Source organism: Accipiter gentilis, chromosome 10, assembly GCF_929443795.1.
Source record: "Accipiter gentilis chromosome 10, bAccGen1.1, whole genome shotgun sequence".
Classification (NCBI taxonomy): domain Eukaryota; kingdom Metazoa; phylum Chordata; class Aves; order Accipitriformes; family Accipitridae; genus Astur; species Astur gentilis.
In genome coordinates this window covers 23511576-23531109 of record NC_064889.1, presented here as the reverse complement: position 1 = coordinate 23531109, position 19534 = coordinate 23511576, and the positions used below count along the sequence as shown (strand labels likewise).

At 40.7% G+C, this 19534-nt stretch overlaps 1 protein-coding gene across 4 annotated transcripts in view; it reads left to right on the top strand.

Moving 5' to 3' along the window:
* The window catches only part of MEGF11 (multiple EGF like domains 11), a 217280-nt gene that overhangs the window by 139005 nt on the left and 58741 nt on the right, over positions 1-19534 (top strand). For all 4 annotated transcript variants that reach the window (XM_049811558.1, XM_049811557.1, XM_049811556.1 and 1 more), the window contains exons 11-12: positions 17244-17364; positions 18985-19148. In XM_049811558.1, the coding sequence (XP_049667515.1) occupies positions 17244-17364; positions 18985-19148 (285 nt within the window). The remainder of the gene's footprint in view (positions 1-17243; positions 17365-18984; positions 19149-19534) is intronic.

Sequence of the window (19534 nt, the reverse complement as noted above, 5' to 3'; positions counted from 1 at the left end):
ATGCCCTGCCTCGGCTGTGTCAGGGCAGCTGGGCTGGGTTTCAGAATGAATCATCTGCAATCGCAGCCAAAACAGGGACATTTTGTTGGGATGCAGAACAAGCCATTAAAAACACAAAGCATCTGGTCACCTTTATTAAATGTATTAAGTGGAAAGGCAGCCATCCCATAGGTTGACATGTACGTGAGCAGAGCACTTAATTTTTGGAAGTTAAGCGGATTCAAATTTTAAAATAAAAATTTACATTGTAGCTCAGAAAATAATACATTATTTATTAGCTGTGACATTTCCAAAAATTCAAATGCCAAAGCTAAATATTGGTGAGCTTGCAGTTTTGGATAGAATTTGAAAACATTTTATGTCTTCTCTTTTTTGATTAATATTTTGGGTCAGACTCAACAACCAGATTTGCGCATACCTAGCTCTGAAAACAAACTACACTGTTATAAAGATGTTATTGGGTACCAGTAGAGGTTATTTGTGTGAGGTTCTGATATGACAGCTCACACTAGGGGATTGCACTATTTTAACTGTATGAGTGTCTAAACCACAGTGCAGACACTATGTGTAAATTTGACTGAAGAGGTAGCTGAGAAATCTGAGTGATCCACAATTATACCCAAAACAGCCCAGTTCCTGAAGGCAGCATACAGGACAATAAAAATAGGGTAATAGGAGTGGAGGAGACACAACAAAATCTTCTTCCCCAATATCACAGAGCATGTCTAGAGCTACTCCAGTAGTAAAGTCCACACTGCAGGCCTGTTGGAAAACCTGTGCTTATTGCATCTCACTTGTGAAGGGAGAATGAAGGTTGTATCGGTTTAATTAAGGTAATTGCAGGGAATCATCATTATAAGCATGCCAATAGGCACTTCCCTGAAACTGGTATTTTTAACATATTTGAGGATTACCTCTTAGGACACATACAATGTAATTGCCAGGAATGCTTTTCTGAAGAATGGTTTTGAAAAGCCATTCTACTGCCATCTCATTTGTGGCAAGAAGGAATCTGATAAACACACACAGGGAGTACACAAAGATTAGCCTTAAAAAGTATACAGGGAGATTCTTGACTGGTAGAAATTGGATCCTCACTCCCACATGCAAATAGTCGTTCCTTGCAATAAATTACTTGGATGCAATTATGGGGGTGGTGAGAGGGGTTGTACTGATTTGTACCTCCCCCTCCTTCCAAATTCTGCTTTAAGATGCTCTCTGTAAGATGCTCTCTTACAGGCCCGCTGAAGTCAGTTGTACGGTAGGGACGTAAAAGAAATCAGGATTTGCCCTGTCCTCTCTTCTCTTGTTTTTGGTTCATTGAACTTTATTCCTGTAATTCAATAAATGTGGTGAAGAAGGCCAGAGGATATGAATTAAATATGACAGGAGACCACAGGAATCCTGACCTTCTGTCTCACAAGGAAATCTTGAAAACAACCCCCTGCACATACCTATCAGCATTCTAGCTACTGAAATAATTGTAAATGCTATTGAAATACAACTAAGTTCACTTTCTCCATTGCACAGCTAATTGCAACTTTCCTGAAGACAGTAGCTATCTAGAGACCTCATCCTGTGATATGGCTTTGTTTCTTTATGGATGCTTTGTTTTCTTCCTTTGAAAAATGGATTTAACTTCAAATGCTTTCATTCTGTCTATTGTGGCAAGGAGATATGTAGTTAAAACATTTCTCAGCCCAAGACATTGAGAAAACTTTAACACTTATCTATGGAATGTGCGGTCAGCTTTTACTTCGACGGGCACTTAGGTCTATATTTCACATCTGGATGACAGAACTTATATTACTTTAAAGAGTTCATCTATTTATGCTGCAATTTTTTGAAGACCTGTCTGCTTTTATTGAACCTTGCATGCTGCCAAGCAAAGCTAGCACTTCATCACCAAAATGAAAGAATCCATTTTGACATTTTTCTATTCCTTGACTATATTGGTAGATCCCATACAAGCCACTCACAGCACAGGAAAGTATGGAAACTACAGCAGTGATGACCTCTTACTAGAAGATTTTTCAGCTTTTGGAATGTCACTTGGATTCCCTAAGACTTCCAAGATATATCCCAGTACTGTGCATCTATAGCCATTTGCATCTTCTGTTGACGTTGCATCCAAATTGCATTTTAAAAACATGATAAAATAATGCCTTTCAAATATATCCTTATATAAGTGCTCATGTATATATGTCTCCAGCTGAGCTTAGTGGGAACCTGTGCGCTTAAGGACTGAAACACAGGCTGAATCTGGGTCTAGAATTCCATAATTTTGTCCAGCATGCCAGAGTTTCTCAACATAATGCTTTCTGTACCACAGACGTGCAAATTGCTTCCAAGGTTTACATGTACATGCCTGCACATGGGAGTAAAAGTCAGCCCCTGTAACACACAATAAAGAGTAGCTTGAGCATTTGGTAAAAATAAATGTATATTATAGTATTATAAACATATTCAAATGCACAGCAAATGTATAACAAACTTTGTAACAGATAAGCTCTCAGTCAGTTCAAACACCCTGCCCACACAGTCTCAGGCCAGTCTTAGTCTGCCCCATGCCTCCTTAATAAGTAAAGTGACCAGTTTACCCTTCCATAGAAATGGGGAGGACCATAATTTTGTGTTATCTATAGAGGTCATAAGGAACTTACAGGTCTAGTGTCTGTTGAGTATTCCAGCCACGACTGACTTCCTTCTGGTGCATACAATATCTCTTTTCCCCTGAAGAAAACATACAGGAGAGAAGAAACAATCTTTCTCTCTATATTTAAAAAAAAATTGAATCCTGCTCTCCTGTCCTACACCTTTAAAATTCTCTCTGTTGTCTAAAAGAGAAAAAAAAGTAAATAGAAAGGAGCACCTTATCTTATCTTCAATTGAATTTTCCCTGAAGGACCGAAATCCCAGGTAGGTCTGGAGGAATTTGAAGAATCATTGCCTGTAGGTGTTTTCTAAACACTCAAGGTTGATAAATACAAATTTATCGGAATATTCCCTCTCTTCTACATATTTGCTTTCATCTTTATTCTAAAAGTATCATCCTTCACCACTTCAGAAGGAAGCGGGAAAAAATGAATGAGACTTCTTTGTCTTATAAGCCCCTGGTTCAGTAGTAAAGTTACTTTATAAATGTCACAAAATTCTTAATACAAAAAATGAACCTGAGGTTGGAGATAGTGGATCTGTTTTGGGGGCTTTAACTCATTTAAATGATCTGTTTCTCTTTGAGATAATTCCAAAAGTACTTCAGTGGAAGCTCATCTCAGAGCAACAGGGCACCTCATCAAAAGGTTTATAAAGAAAAGACGAGGGGAAAAAATCTTCAATAGAGCCTGTGTCCTTTTATCCTTGATTTACCAAGCATATCAGTTACCCCCCTTTGTTAAGAGCTCTTTTCATTTATAGGTATAAAATAAATTCAACCATTTTATCAAGATGTTCTTGTTACCAACCACCAGTATAAATTTTACTTGCTGTAGGTGGGGAAAAGGTTTTCTGGCACAGCAGTTGCCCAATTAACTGGAGTATTACAGGCAACAGCAATACCTTCCCCCGTCTCATTTCCTGAATTACCTAGATGCACAAGGAAGATGCATTTTCTTCTCATTGGTTTCCTATTTGTATTCATAATCCAATGTCTCAAACCCATTGTGTATGGCTAGCAGTAGTGGCAATGGGTATGCAAAAAGGCATCCATACTGTGAAAGTGAGTTCAGGCGTAGGCTGTACCTGGCAGTGAGTGAATTATTAATTAGTAATAAAAGTAAAACAAGTTGTCCTAAAAGTAGTGGAGCTAAAAGAGCCTTGTTTTCCACAGATTTCTATCCTTAGTCTGCCAGCCTTTCCTACCCCACCACTGCAGTAACACTGTCTCTCTGTCAGGACTCCTGTGACACTTTAGCTAGCAAAGGACATTCAGATGGGCTCAGGGACCCCAAATTCACAAGGAGTGCAAGAGGTAAAATCCCTGCTTGAATACAAAGAGAGTAGTCAGATGCAGCTGAAGAAACAGCAAAAAGACCTGCCAGTTTCAAAGTGTTCTGCACAGTTTTGAGAAGTTAATTTTGTCAAAGTCAGCAAGAAGGAAATGCAGTCTCTTTGATAACAGATATCAATGTGAGTTTTAGGTCTGGGGGTAAAGTAAAAGACAGGGATATGGGAAATTCAACTAAAATAACTTTTGAAAGATGGAAGATGTAACTGTGCCCTGGGAAACCATGATGGGAAAAGTTAAGAATTATATTGATGTGGAAAAGTGGATAAAGATGAAAATGCTAGTAATTGTGAGACAATCAGTCACAATAATACAATCAGGTCCTCTATACTAACTGTGGATGCATCCTAGATCCCCCTTTCCTGGTTCTGGTCTCTGAGGAATGCACTGTCCTTCGAACTTGCATTTTCTTGGTGTCTTCTAGATGGAGATAAGTCAGAAAATTCTTCTGATAATTTTTTTTAAGCTTACAGATCACTTCACAAGTGGATGTGGAACAACAAGTGGATCTCAAGCAGGCAACAAAAACCACACTGTTCCACACAGCCTAGTTAAGAGTGAGCTCGAAAATTGTTCTTGTAATTAAACTGTCTATTTCTAGTTGTACAGAAGTTTTTCTGTCAGCTGGGCTACATGTTGGAAGGTCTGAGCTTATTAACATAAACCAAAACATCTCATGCCCAGTGTTTTGGTACCTTCCTCACATAAACAGAGCTGATCAGGGATCATTTGTACCTATCAGGATTTTTGCATATTCATAGACCAGAAGAAAACTACCTCTGCATTGCATCTTGATACCACTTTTCATTGATGACCTCTGAATTTTCTTACCCACTTCTCTATGCGTAAAAAAAGTACATATTTATGCCCATAAAATGGCTGTACTTTTATTTTTTTGTAGGCCATTGGGACTAATAACAGACTATAAAGTTTTGCATCCCAAGGCTACTAGGTTTCGTCCAGGCCAGGTCAGTACAGATTGAAAATTATCTTCTCTTGGCTGTGCAGTGGCCTGCATGAAATGACTTTGGTCTCAGTCCAGCTCCCCGTGGATCAGTATGTGCATCACAAACCCCATTTCTATCAGCAGTGACTGGCAAATTTGCTGGCAGACTGAGCCATTTTACCATTTTACCGTCACAAACCATTGCTTCAGGTCAAGCTTGGTGGCGTGGCTGTGTGATCCACTTCAAAGTCCCTGTAGGACTATTTCTGGGGACAAACAGCACAGGTACTCAGCGCTTTTGGAACAGCACCCTTCGTAAGCATTGCAAGGCACTGAGATTGTACTGCATCTTTCTTAAATGGCAGGTGCCTTCCTGAAAAGCCGATCCACTTCTGAGCTGGCGCTGCTGCAGGTAGACTAGGAAACAATGAACATCACCTCAATGCAAAGACACTGGAGGTGGGCTAAAACCAGTATTCCAATATCAACTCACAAATGGATTCTTCTGGCTCTGCTTTATTACAGAAGATATCCTACATTCAGATCCCAACAGGGAAGATCATTATGGGGAGGCCACCTGCGTATTCCCAGGCTTTCAGACTAAGCCACTCCCCTATTGATTTTTATATCAGTGAACCAGGTGCTTGCTGCCTGTTAGGCTTGTTGGTGTTCTCCCCCTGGAGCGCCTATTGACCAATTAGACATTTCTGCTGGAGCACCAGCAGCCACAGCGTTTAGGAGCCTGTGTTTTCCTAAACCCTGACAGTGTTCATGTCAGCACCTGGCTGAATGAGCCATAATGAAGGGTCTCCTCTCGCCTCAGGGCATTTGTTGTATGCTTTTGAGCAGGCGAACCAGAGTATTTAACATGGTCACTGGATGCACAAGACACAGTGGGTCTCCCTCAGTTGTCGAAACTGCATCCCTTTCTTTGAATTCAATGGAATTTTTCAGACCCTTTCATGAACCACTTCTATTTCATTTTGTTTGCTCATTCTCTTATCAGTGTACAAGCTCCAGAAATTGTCTGTGACAGCTCAAATTCTACTTTATCAGCCCAAGTTTACCTGAACACAGCTGCTAGCTTCGGTAGGATTGTCCCAGATATACAGGAGTGAAGTTTGTCTCAGCGACTGCCTCTACTAATGAGAACTTATTCACTCACACACAGTGTCTGTAATTTGGTAAGAACTGTGGGCAAGTCCCAGGTCTCCTCCTCTTTCTTCTTATATTTACTTTTACTTCTGGGCTCTGCTGCAGTTTTATTTACCTGAATAACTCCAAAGTTTTCATAAGTGGGTCCAAAGGAACCAACTTCACATAGAAAGCCTGAATGCCTCTGCCTTTGTTGCTAGTTGACATATTTCCTGTATTTTTATCCTTAATTGGCAATGTGGCTATGTCAAATTGCATTTCCATTCCTGTAGCCTCATTCAGAATCAGTGGAGCTCAATATTCTTTTCAGACTGAGTTATTTGATCTGAATTTTGCAGAGGAATAAACTGCTTGCCAATAGCAGCGTCTCTCTTCATCTATTAAGCTTCTAAATGTATATAGCTTTATCCACACTATCTGTGGATCTATGCATAAAAGTGTTGGTAGCTGACTCTCCTGGTAGTTCAAATTGCAAACTGGCTTCATTAAAACCACCTAAGTATAGGATTTAAGTCACAGGTTAGTTTTTCATTTTATTTTCAGTCTAACAATACTGTCAAAGGAGAAGACTTTATCCTTTACAATCAGACTGTATAAATGGAAAATCCTGGTGTGTTTTCTTATGACAAAGAGCAACGGAAATTTTACCAGATCTTGGACTCTCTTGCTTTAGGTTTTTGGTTTGGGGAAAATCTGTGAAAGTCTGAAGGGGGTCTCTGTTTATCTGCCTGTGTACAACTGCCAGGTTATTTACCAGCTTTTCAGAAGGTACATCGCAAACCCCATTAGCTCAAAGTTGACAGTGAATGTTATTCATTTCATCCCATAGAATATCTTTTCTTTTTTAGATGCTTTCTTTTTTTTTGCTTTGATCCTTTCACATGTGCTCATGCAGCTCAGAACCAAGGTCAGCCGCAGGTGTTAGCATCATCAGCCCCATACCTGCAAATTTTCCATCCACATTGCTGCTTCTGTGGCTTCAGTGCTCTTAGCAAGAGACCAGCTGAGGATACCTGCTGTGTACAGCACATTTAACTCCTCCTGGACTCAGTCCATCCAGTCTGTGTGAACAAGAGTTCAGGCATGGACTGAGGTACTGAACTTGTTTGGCAGCTTCTGCTACAGAAAGATGTAGGTCTCAGCTAGTGACCACACTGGTGAATGCAGACAGTGTGCATGGTAGGGAAGTTTAAATTTGAGACTATGCTTGGACGTTATCCTTAATTGTATAGTACAGCTGTAGAAGAATTCTAAAAGAAAGTTTGCAAATAATGCAAAAATACTGGGATTGTCAAATATAAAGCTAGAAATGAATTTGACGAAAGGTTTCATGTAACTGGGTAGGTTGAAATTTAGTGTTCAAAAATGCAGAGTAATAGACGATGGGAAAATAACGTTAAGTAAATACACAAAAGGGGAGTTCTAATTTAATTCATACCATTCAGGGAAAGAGATCAGGCAATCACAGTGGATAGTTTTCTGAAAAACTCAAATGAGTCCTCAGCACCAGTGAAAAAACAAACGAACCCAGAGCACCAGATAGAATAGTTAGAATGATCAGGAAGAGAACAAAACAGGATGGAAAAACCATTTTTGTGGTATTGTATAAATCCATAATATATCTAAATCTGAAATTACTGCATACAGTTTGACTGATTCCTGCTTACAAAGGATACAATGGAAGTTGTGAATGGTGACAAAGATCATCTTTTATATGGAATAGCTTCTATACAAAGAGTGACTCGATAAGCTAGAACTCAGAAAACAGATGGCTGAGGAGGGATATGATAGAGATCTATGGAACTGTGGATGGTGCATAGAACATGAACAAGGAATGATTATTTACTATTTCTAATAACACAGGAACAAGGGGCAACCAATTAAATGATTGCACAGCAGGTTTAAAGACAAAGATAGTGCTTTTCACAGAATGCGTAATTAAATTGTGAAATGGCTCCCATAAAATGAGAATAAGAGAGTGGGATGATTTTGCTTAGAAAAGGGGTCACCGAGGGTAGATATGTGAGAGGTCTCTTACACCATGGAGGAAGGGGAAGAAGGAATACATGTTTGCTATTTATCACAGTATAAGAAGTTTCCCAATTAAAAATCAGGCAGTGAATTTGAAGCAAACAAATAAAGATAATTTTTCTCCTTTGTATTTATAATTAAACTGTGGATCTTCTTGCCAGAGGATGTCATAGAGTCTGAAAGTATAAATGATACCTTTTATTTCCCGTTTTTGCAATGTCCTTTTTGTAGAACTGTTCAGACTTGTCAGCCAGAGCCCAAATTTACTATTGCAAAAAAGTCAGGAGGCCACAATTGTTCTATAAGGGAGATCTTGGACTGTGCCACTCAGGCTATGTGGACAGAAACCATCTCCAGACAAAGATACTCCTATAAAATAGCTGGGGCAGAATTGTCATAGCCAGCTCTGATTTCTTACACTGCACTGACATGCTTCTCCGTATTTCCAAATGGCTTAGGTTTCTGTTAGCCACTGATCTATTCTGCCCAAATCTGGGAAAGAAAATGATGGAACTGCACATACTGTGTTAAAATCTTTCCTTTGCCATAGTGATAACTCCAATTCAGACACCTCCATTTAAAAAAGCAGAAGAAAACAGCTTTTTTTTTCTTTACCCGTTGTATTCAAGGACTGCGGTTTAATATTTGGACGTACTTAGCTAGCTTCTGTCCCACAGTTTGGACACAAGTAGGCTGTTGAGTACATCATGAAGAGCACATGTAACAAGTATATATTTCTCAGGCATGTAAATACTTTCCACTAACTTGAAATAATGCACGTTATGCCTGAGCCATTTTACCTTTTGGAACATTTAATTGTGATATGGCCATGGTTTTTGGAGCATTTTAGAATAGCAGCTGATCAAAGTTGATGATAGTAAGAGCAATAAGCCCCACAGATGTTTGACTCTTTATAGCTTCCCCAGAGTTAAGTTTAAAATATTCAGAGAGCCTACTCCCTGCCTCACCTGAATAAATCTGAAGTGGCACTATTCCAGATTTAAATTGCTTTAACTAAACAGAGGACTTGGTTATCCAGCTGGCCCCATAATGTATATTAGTAATCCTCCTGATATAGACATGATTGACCTGCCTTGATAATATATCTTCCCATTAACTAACTCTAAACCCATGTATTATAGACCTTTTCATTTCCACCTGAAATATCTACTCCATAAACAATCTCACCAGCTCCACTGTGAGCAGAATTAGAAGCTTGTTTACGTATCTTGCCCATATGTAGCCAACTGCTGCGGCTGGCCGAGCTCTGCACACCCATCCAATTTAGCTGAACCCTGACCTCCATCATGTTTTTTGAACTGTGCATGGCTATGTTGCTTGTACTCCATTACAGGCTGCCTGTGGGAGGCTGTCCTCTCAGGTATGATGTGCCGTCTCACCAGATGAAATGTCCCAAGGAAATGATGTAGGAGTTGTTTTACCCAGTCTAAATCCAATCTCCTATTTTTGGAGAGGTCCCTCCTGGATAAATGTGTTTTGTGATATTTTATTAGGTGAAAAGTGCTGACTGTATTAAAAAATCTTGTTCAGAGGTTGATGATCATCTTTTTTTACTCTCCACACTACTTTCCTTGTGAATACATTTAATTATATGATGCTGTATTCATTGCCTCGCTGACACTAAAGTGCTCTGCAGTTAAGACCTAAATACTAAACCAGGCAGATATTCGAGCGTTGTAAAGTTAGTCTAGATTTTTTTTTGAGCAACAGTGCTACGCTGATTTACAGGAAGCTGGGGGGGAGGGTGCTATCTCTTGCCTGCTCTCTTTATTGAATCCTCTTTCTTTTTTTTAATGCCCATATTTAGGTGGCTTAAGCAGTAGGAATGGATTTTTTTAATTGCAGATAACTGACTGATATTGGGCATATTTTTAGTGCAAACCAGAAAACTGTTCCCTGGTGGTGAACGGGATTATAGTGCTCACTGACAGGAATCCAACTCAGGTTTGCTGAGTTTTAGTATGCAAAATCCAATTTTTTAAACGAAAGTTTTATTTGTACTTGTTTTAACTTGATTTCGTGGAGTCAAAAAACCCTCACAGAGCTAGAATTTGCTGCCTTTATTCTTACAGTGTATCTGCTCCACTTCATCATCAGTTTTATCATGCCAGAGCATTGTTCCTTTTGGATGCACGAAGCATGTTGGAGCTAAGATGCTGGAGGACGGGAGAGTGGTGGGATTCTGTACACCCTCCACTTCAAAAGATGAGACCTGTCTTGCACACACGGTTTCTGTTCGTTTGCCTGTGTGGATTTACTGTATGCGGATCATGCGGTGCACGCAAGTGGAAAAAAACATCTCTGTGCCTGGAACGAGGGCACCCAGGGCAGCTCTGCTGCCACCAGCGCAGTCAGTGCAGCTCACCTCCGTTACCTCTTTCCCATGAGTGGTGGGACAGGGACGTATTCAGACACGAGACCTCAGGGCCTTTGCCCTGGATTCCCAGCTGGAAAGGACCCTGAGCCAACGTGCAGTGCCTGACTCCTTAGATGCACAGATCCTTGCATCCTGCACGGTAAATCGCTCACAGCTGGGAATTATTTTGCTGGAAACCATGAGCTCTGTGCAATTAATTCCAGCTCTACATATGCATACATGGTGTCCAGACTGAAAGGCTGCACAAGTTCTCTAATCTTGATAGGTGCAAATTATTCTCCAGGTAGCCAAATCCTAATCAAAGGCTTTCCTAAGCTGTGGCCAAAGGCTTCTTCCCAAGGTGCCTGGTCAGTGTGATAGGGAAGGTCCCTTCTGGGAAGATGGATGGATAACTGTTGCTCTGAAACCCATACAACCCTGGGACCATAGGCTGAGTACTCCTGGGTTTGAAATAAAAATAACCCAAATATACCGTTAATGTATCTCGGAAGAATTGTGAGGCTGTGTGATGGGAAACAGAAAAACCCGGATGGGGAGTGAGAGGCTCTAGGGACCCAATGGGCCAGAAATGAGAATTGGGCCCAGGTTCTTCTGTGGCCTTGCTGAGGGAGTAACACGTGTTACAACAGTAGCAGCCTGTAGCAGGCCGCAGCAAATATATTTGGGTTTATAAAATAGGAATACACAAAGTTCAGCTAGATTTTGTACAAACAATTTGGAAAATAACAAACCACAGCTACTTTGTGGTAACTTTTACTCCCCTCGCAGTCAGTGCTCCCACCTTTGCTTTTGCATAACAAAGGCTTTGGCTATAACCAGTAAAATGAAATTAAATAGTATTTAATAAAGTACTCTAAGTACTTAAAATTAACCTTATTTATAATAATTTTACTTACTACTCTCTTTATAACAAATAAAGTTTCCATTTATTTGTGTGCATGTTTTGCTGAATACTTTTGATCAAACACCAAATTTAAGAATTATTATTATCAGGCTGACTAATTTTGCACTTGGCATTTACTGTGAAATTTACTGTATGAATTAGCATATTAGCACAAATTCAGAGGTGAAATAAAATGCTAACATCCATTTGTAAATGTTTGTAAATCCTTGTAAGATTATAGGAAGCAAAGCAGTAAGATCTTCCCACTCTCAAAGGTAGCTGTGCTTAGTCCTTATGGCATGTCCAAGTTTTACAGTATGCTCAGAGAACTGTGATACCGCTGAGGTGCAGATTGGGAAAAGGTTTGCAGATGGCTGGTGGAAGTGCTTTATGATTTAATGAAAGACTTCAGCATTCAGGACTGCCAATGGTTGTGGTTTTGGATGAGTCATGAGCTGTAAAGTCACTTTTTAGATATAAGAAAGCTCTTTCCCATCCTTTCCACCTTACGCCATCTTCTCCCATGAAAAGGGCAAAGGGAAAAGGAGACCAAATAAGGCCAACAGTGGTTTCATTGTGCCGTTTGAGATGTATATCAGACTCTAGCACAGCTATATCGTATCATGTTACAAAGTGGGTAGAGGAATATTTGTCAGTTCTTAGTAACAGTGATTACCTGCAAACTGAATGCTTGGCTTGTACAGGGCACAAGATCCTTCCCCAACCTTTTTTCTGCATTTTATCATTAGCACCAATAATAGCATCTGCAGGGAGTAATTAGTAACACCCAGAGGGGAAAGGAACTCTGCCAGAGGACATCATTATGTCTGGAAAACTAAAGATGCTGTATAGTAAGGTCATGAATAAATTGTTTGAATCTAGGGTGGAGGAGAAGACCAGTAGAAGAACAAAGTTTCCTACTGCTGCAGATACGCTTATGAAGAGCACATTAATTTCCACTGGAACACCATTAGGGAAATTAGTTTGTTCTGACAGTTTGTGTTGCTGGATACCATATGTTTACCTTGAGGGAATGTTTGTGGAGAACCACTTTGGGTTAATTGTAAATGTCACAATTAAATAAGTAAATATACAGAACTGTATCTGTGATCTGCATCAGTGCACAGACACTGTGTACCAGCACACTGGTGTGCCATGTCATGTGTGTACATATAAATATATACTTTTATGTACTAAATCCATACCAATCAGCTTATCTGGACACACAGACATCAGGTACAAACAGCACCTGCATTTTGTCTTTCTGATTTGTTTATCATTACATACATATGGCACTGCACCATGGCTACCTTTCTATTTAATGCCTGCACTGTGAGCTCAGAACCCAGCATTGGGCTTCCCTGTTGCTGGTGACAGATGTTGCACCTCTAATTCATCTGGCATAAAAAAGGCGAGGAGGGGGAGAGGGAGGAAATCAGATAGCGTGTTAAAAATCTCAGATTAGTTGGAGTCACATTACAGATTAGCAAAGGTTCAAATATGTTGCCTTTCAGTGTTGTCAGTCCCCCTTAATAATCTGCACAGGAGTTGAGGATTTTCAGCACCTTGACAGATTAAACCTTAAGAACACTCAAACAAACCTGTCACATAGGTCTTTATCATGCAAACTTGAGGCCAAGTTCAATAACAGCCCTGTTAGTCTTCTGCATTGCAGAGGCCTTGAAAAATTGATTTTTCTGTTTTGCCACTGAATTCAGTGGAACCAGGCTTTAGCCCTCTGAGGCATAGTCATTCCTGTAGATGGTAGGTACTTCTGAAATTCTTAATTTCATGTCTTTAAATGGTCAAACTTTGAGACAGACCAGGTATGGGTACAGACTTTGCTGGGTGTTGTTGACCATTGCTGGGTTATTAACTCCCCTTATGGTCTGGGATACCCTTTATTTCCTTTGAAAATGCATTTCATGAATTTAAAGGCCTGATCCAAAATGTACAGGAATAAATACAAATCTTTGTATTGAACACCAGAAAAGAATTTTAAAGGGAATTGGTCATCGTTTACAGCAGGAGTGTAATTTTAACAGAAACAAGAAATCTAATCTGTTAGGTCAACATTAATCCAGGGAAACCACTTTCTGAAGCATCCAGGGCTTGTTAACACAGGCAAAACCTAAGGCAGCAGTGTGTCTTTAAGCTCTAATATTGTACAATAATAATTTTTGTGGAAGAAAATCTTCCCCTCTCCCTGAACAGAAACAAGACATATTATTGACTGCCATCCGGAAAGATGTATGCTCTGGCCCTCGTGAGTCTATTAATATTTGATGCTGATGGATGTGAGCTGGCAGCCTGAGTTATTAATGGAGTTTGGGTTCCTTGGACCTAACCCTCCATACGTAGGGGAGAATTAACTGTAATAAGAACTGTATGCCCAAACCTCTGGTGGTGCTAGAAAAGTCTGTCATTTAGTTTCAGCAACAATTAGTTAGTATTTCTGAAGTTCTTAAAGGTATAGGAGGTCATATAGGTGGTGTTAGTTACATTATTGTCACCATTCATTTTGATTTAAAGCTGACTTTTTAGTGTCCCAGGGATCACAGATGCCCCTACCTATATCTTTGGTATGTTGGAATAACCCCATCAGATTTGGATTTCAGACAAAAAAAGGCTCACTCAGCTTCTGAGCAGCTGTGTGGAGATGTGGGACACCCTGTCCTAGGTTGTACTGAGGTGCCATCTTGCAGATTGGGGCCTGGGAAGGTGAGATGCAAAGCAGAGGGCTGCTTCACACACTGAGCGGGGCAGCTGGCGGAGCTCGCCCTGATCCCACATCCCGTAAAAAGAGTTTTTCCATTGATTATGTCAGAGTCAGGTTTGACCCCAGAAATTAGGAAATAATACACTGGATAGATTTCAGGGGTATATTTTGATAAACTGGGCCATTTAAGTGAAAATGATGAATAAAATGAAGCACTTTTGAAATTTTGTGATGTCCATATGGATCATTCTGCCTTGGAAAATAGAGATGTAAAATACCAGGTTATTTATAGCTAGATTTCTTAATATAGCTTTAACATTTTCGGGGGTATACGTTTGATTGAATTAACTACTCCTTCCTATCACGTATACCACATCCAGGCATTTCACTACTCTCATTAACCTCCTGCTCTTAATAGAAAAAAGAATAATCAACATAAGGAGCACAGCTGTTGATTAATTTTGCTAAATAGGATAGAAATATAAAGTACCATATTGCAAGAGTGAAGATCCAATACACAACATTTGAAACCAGTTTAACAGAATATATAACTCATTAACAACTGGATAGACGTATACTGTGGCATTATTCACTTGGGCAGGTGGTGAGAGGGAGGTGGAATTTACATATCTTTAACAGTACCTGAATGCATTTAATTTCATAGGTCATTCTCCCAAATCAAGTTCAAAATGTTAATAACGGGGTGTGCATTTATAATTAATAAAATCTTAGAGCCAGTGCTATAGTTCAAGTGCATTTTCCTCTTATGTAATTAAGAAGTTAAGTGTATTTGGCAGTTGTCACTCAGAGAGCTCTGAAGGTCTTGCTTGTCAAACCTGGGGGTAGAAATCTCATTAAGCCAGTTATTTTTTCAGTTAAGGTTTGTTTGCAAAGTAAGTGCATATAAGGTGGACAGCCAGAATGACCAACCTCTGTTAGTCCATAAAGTATAGTACATTAAAGTAAATGCCAAAACTCAAAGGCTTGTTGAATAAAGATGAAACAGCCTGACGTTTAGCTTGTATACAGTACCTTTTCTTTGGGATATCCAAAGTGTCTGTGTCCGACTGCCCTCCACCTAGAGTAAGTCTACAGAAAAACGGTGAATCCGCACCAGCCTATTGTGGACATGGCCAGGGAGAGCTCACCGCATAACACCAGCTGATCTGTGGTCACAGAGAGTCAGCCGAGGAGCTGGAAATCCACCTTCTGCTTCCACCCATGGCCCAGATGCTGTTTTAGTTAATCTGGTTCCCAAGGGGATATTTTAGCTCCGCATGACTCTGTTCTACTTTCCTTTCCTTTTCAAAGGAATTTTCTTTCGCTTCTAGATCACTAGTTCAAATCCAGATAAGGTCAGTTGTTGTAGAAATTATTAGCAGTACCAGTGGTTCTGCATTGTACATGAAATGAGTTGGGAGTTTCATTCACACAAGATACAGCTTTCTAAGTGGCACTAATTGGCTGTCTAATTGTCACACACAGGAGAAAGGCAGAGGATTGATTAGGCGTGGAGACTGAATGCCCCTCTGCCATCCTGCTCAGCTCTGGGTTTCTGTAGCTCATTCTGTAGGCATGCTGGCAGGGTAATGAGGGGCAGCATGCTTTGGATTTTCTGGCTGTCAAAACAGCACCTTTTACTGCCAGGCCTTTTGAGGGGAACTTGTTTTACTCCACCAAGGTCAAAGATAGCATCTTTTACAAACACTGCTTTCGCTCAAAAATCAGAGACTTATAGGATTTACTTCGGAGAGGTACATCTTTTAACCGTTTCTTTTACTTGCCTCTAAAACAAAGTTTTTAGTATAAAATAGGATGAGTCATACTGGTGCTAGGCAGAACTGCTACAGCAAGCATATGGGGGTTTATGGTGCTCAGAAATCTGTTCATATTTCCTTTTACTGTCTCAGTGTCTGATGCTGTGATGTACAGGCTCCTGGAGGTACTTGCCATAGCATAGGGAAGCTGACATTTTGTGCATTTATCTCCTGATAAATAGATCCTCCTATCACACAGTGAAGCCTCTTGCCTGCAAAAGCACATTTTGACCAGTATCTTTTCCCCTGAGCTATGGTATAGGTCACACTGTGCAGTGTGGTTACTATTTAACTTTGGAGTAGGATAGCTTTCTCTGACAGAACTAAATTATTGAAGTTTGACTTACTGAAGAAGTAAATTTAGGAGCTAATTCATGATGTGAAAGTCAGGACTACACAAAGAAGGAAAAGGAGAAAAAATATCTTCTATATGCTAACATATGTAGACTCGACCATGGGACTCGCTAAGTAGGTTTAAAGGAATTGTGCTCACATTTTAACTCTCTTGTTGTATCAGATGGACAACATTAGTAAGAACTGTGTCTCTCCTTTCAGCCACACAAGCTAATCAGTGCATACAGCGTACTGTAATTTACTGTTGAAATAAGCTATATTTCTGTAACATCTAAGTATTTACTCTCCTTTCCCTCACTTCCCCCACACCTAAAGCAGAAATAGGACAGAGACCGTCTGTTTCTGTGTTCTGCTCTGTGTGCCTCCTCTCTCTGACATACACATCACTCCTTGTTCAGCGTTCTTCCTAAAGTCACAATCTCATGCAAACTAATTGAAAACAAATGCAGGTACCAGCTACGCATCAAAAAGGTCTAATGCACCTGCCACGTAGTTTTCCTCTCTGCCAGTCTGTGGAAGACGAGCATGTACAAGACCCTTTAGCTTTTTAACAACCCTATTCTTAGAATATGTTTTCCAAGAACTGCAGAGCAATCATTGCACAGTTTCAGACTGTATATTTTGTGATTAGTGTTTGGTAAGTGATGTTTTGCTTAATGATCTAACATCTGTTCTAGGAGGTTTGCTTTTGTAACTTCCCCACCTCCTGCTGAACGAATGCCAGAAACTTGTCCCTTTCCTCCAAGTCAATCAAAGCCCTTAATTGCATCATAAACATGGGAAGCGGTGGTGACTGCTCAAGTGCTGAAGACTCAGCAATCAACTCATAACACTCCGTTCACTGTTTTGAAGGAGAAAGCCTCCCTGTGCAGAGATGGGAATTTCCTGCAATTCAGATTTCTTTAGCTGACTGTGACTTTTTTTTGGTTTGCAGGGAGATGACTGCACCATTACGTGCATGGCAGGAACCTACGGAACCAATTGTTCATCGGTTTGTAATTGCAAAAATGATGGTGCATGTTCCCCTGTGGATGGTCTGTGCTATTGCAAAGAAGGTAAACAAAATTCAGATTTAACAATTGTCTGCAATTTGGCATCAGTGCGTCTCCCCTTTTAAAGTGGCACAGCTGTGCAGTCAGTAACTCCACTATTTTCTTGTGCCTGTCAGTAATTCAACAGTCTGCCCAAGTATCAAAACTCAACAGGGGCCTGACTGTATGTTTTGTCTCTGCCCTGAACAGGGGCCAGACTTAACTGCTCTGTTGCAAGAACAGGTCACAGAACTAAGTGTGTTGGCAGAGCCACAGCTCCTCTCCAGAGGAAATGCAAAGCAATCCCCAGGCTGTTGGGGGTTTTTTTCTCTATCACTTTGCTGCCCCATTTCTCCAGGACTCAAAAGCCCCTGTTGTCCTCTCCATGCATAGAGTGACACAACTGGGCAAGGGAGCAGAGGCAGCCTCCTGCCTGTCTTTTCTTTAGCCCATTTCACTGGGCAGTGCCCAGCCATGCTTATCCTTACTAGAACTGACCCTGAGCTGCAGACTGCCTGCCTGTCTTGACCTTAGACTGGTCTCATTCTCCTAGGCTTTCCTGGTGCTCTGGGCTTCGATCCGATCCTGGCTGCCAACCCTGTGCTTGGGGACTGTGGGGTGGGCCCTGGCTGTCTGCCCTTGCTGCCGTCCCCAGCTCCCCATCCTCCCTGTACCCTGGCACTGTGACACCCCAGCCATGTGCAGCTATCTATCCTCTGTCTCCTGCGCTGGCACGAGGTTGCAGGCTATGGCTGTCTTTTATCTAGGGAAGAAAGAAGTCTTGCCTGCTCAGGAGTGTCTCTGCAAGACTAACCTCTTTTCTTCCCACACATAGGTCCGTAATTCCCTTCTGTGCTTGGTAGTAAGCATAACCCATGTATCCAGTAATCACTTGAGAAATCTTGTAGTGCTCCATAGCAGTGTCTCTTACGTTCCCCGTGCAGCAGTGCCTTCCCCCAGAATACCAACGTGAGCTATGCCTGTATGGCATACATAAGCCCTAAAACAGAAGTGAGGCAAATAACGATAAAATCTGGCATTTCAAACATGAATTAATGGAACACTGTAGAACCCCATTTAATGAGGGTGTATAAACCATGAGTTACTGCTCAACTCCATTACATACAGCTGCAGTGTAATGAAAGCCATTGTGCAGCTGGTAGTTAAGATTTGAGCCTTAATGGTTAGAAATGATGGCCTTGGTCCCTTTTTAGGTGTAATAGCTTCTTTATATTAAAGAGCATTCTCAAAAAAAATATGAGGTAAGAAACAGGCAGCATCGAATGGCAAGTTTCTTGCATTCTCGCTGATCAGCAGGTCTCCAGCCTGCCAGACAGGACTGCACTCTCTCTTGCTGCCCAAGCAAATTCCCAGAGGCATCAGGCACCTTAATCTGGTAAACGGCCAACACAGTAATACCTGTATTGCCTTTCTGTATGTTTAGCTGCTGGTAAATGAAGTTGGGAGGTCATAATTAAAGGGTCAGTCTTTGACCCCAAGATAGTTTTGATTTACACCAAGATCAGGAGGAAACTGGTCCTAGAATCAAAGAGCTGCAGTTTGCAAGCTGCCTTTCTTGCTGTCTTTACCTTGGTTTTTTCCTGAAAACATCCCAAATGCTATTTCTCTCATATGTTTCTTTAGGGTGGCAGGGAGTGGATTGCTCTATTCCATGCTCAAGTGGGAGCTGGGGTCTTAACTGTAACCAGACATGTTATTGCACAAACGGAGCAGCCTGCAGGCCGGCTGATGGCTTTTGCCTCTGCTCACCTGGATGGCAAGGGGAGTACTGTGACCAGCCATGTCCTGTAAGTACAACTGGGATGGTCTTGCATCCCCTTTAAAACCGTAGTCCACATAGCTCTTCTAAATGTACGGTAGGTCAGTATCTCATTTTGTCTGTGGATATCTGAAGGAAATCATGTGTAAATAACAGACTGGCGTTCTAGCAGTCAAGTAGATGTATTATTCTTTGCATTATATTTTATCAGAGCTATTGCCTTGTTATCTGCATTTTCTTGAACATCATTTTTTAAAGTGATTCCTCATTTGGTTCTATAGAGAAATGTTAGGCACTGAGTTGTTTCTGTCTTCCTACAAAATGCGACTCAGCATTAAGAGGGACATGATAGATGATTTTGCATGTTTTAGAACAAAAAACTGATTACTGAGAGACTTTTATTTATATTTTTGG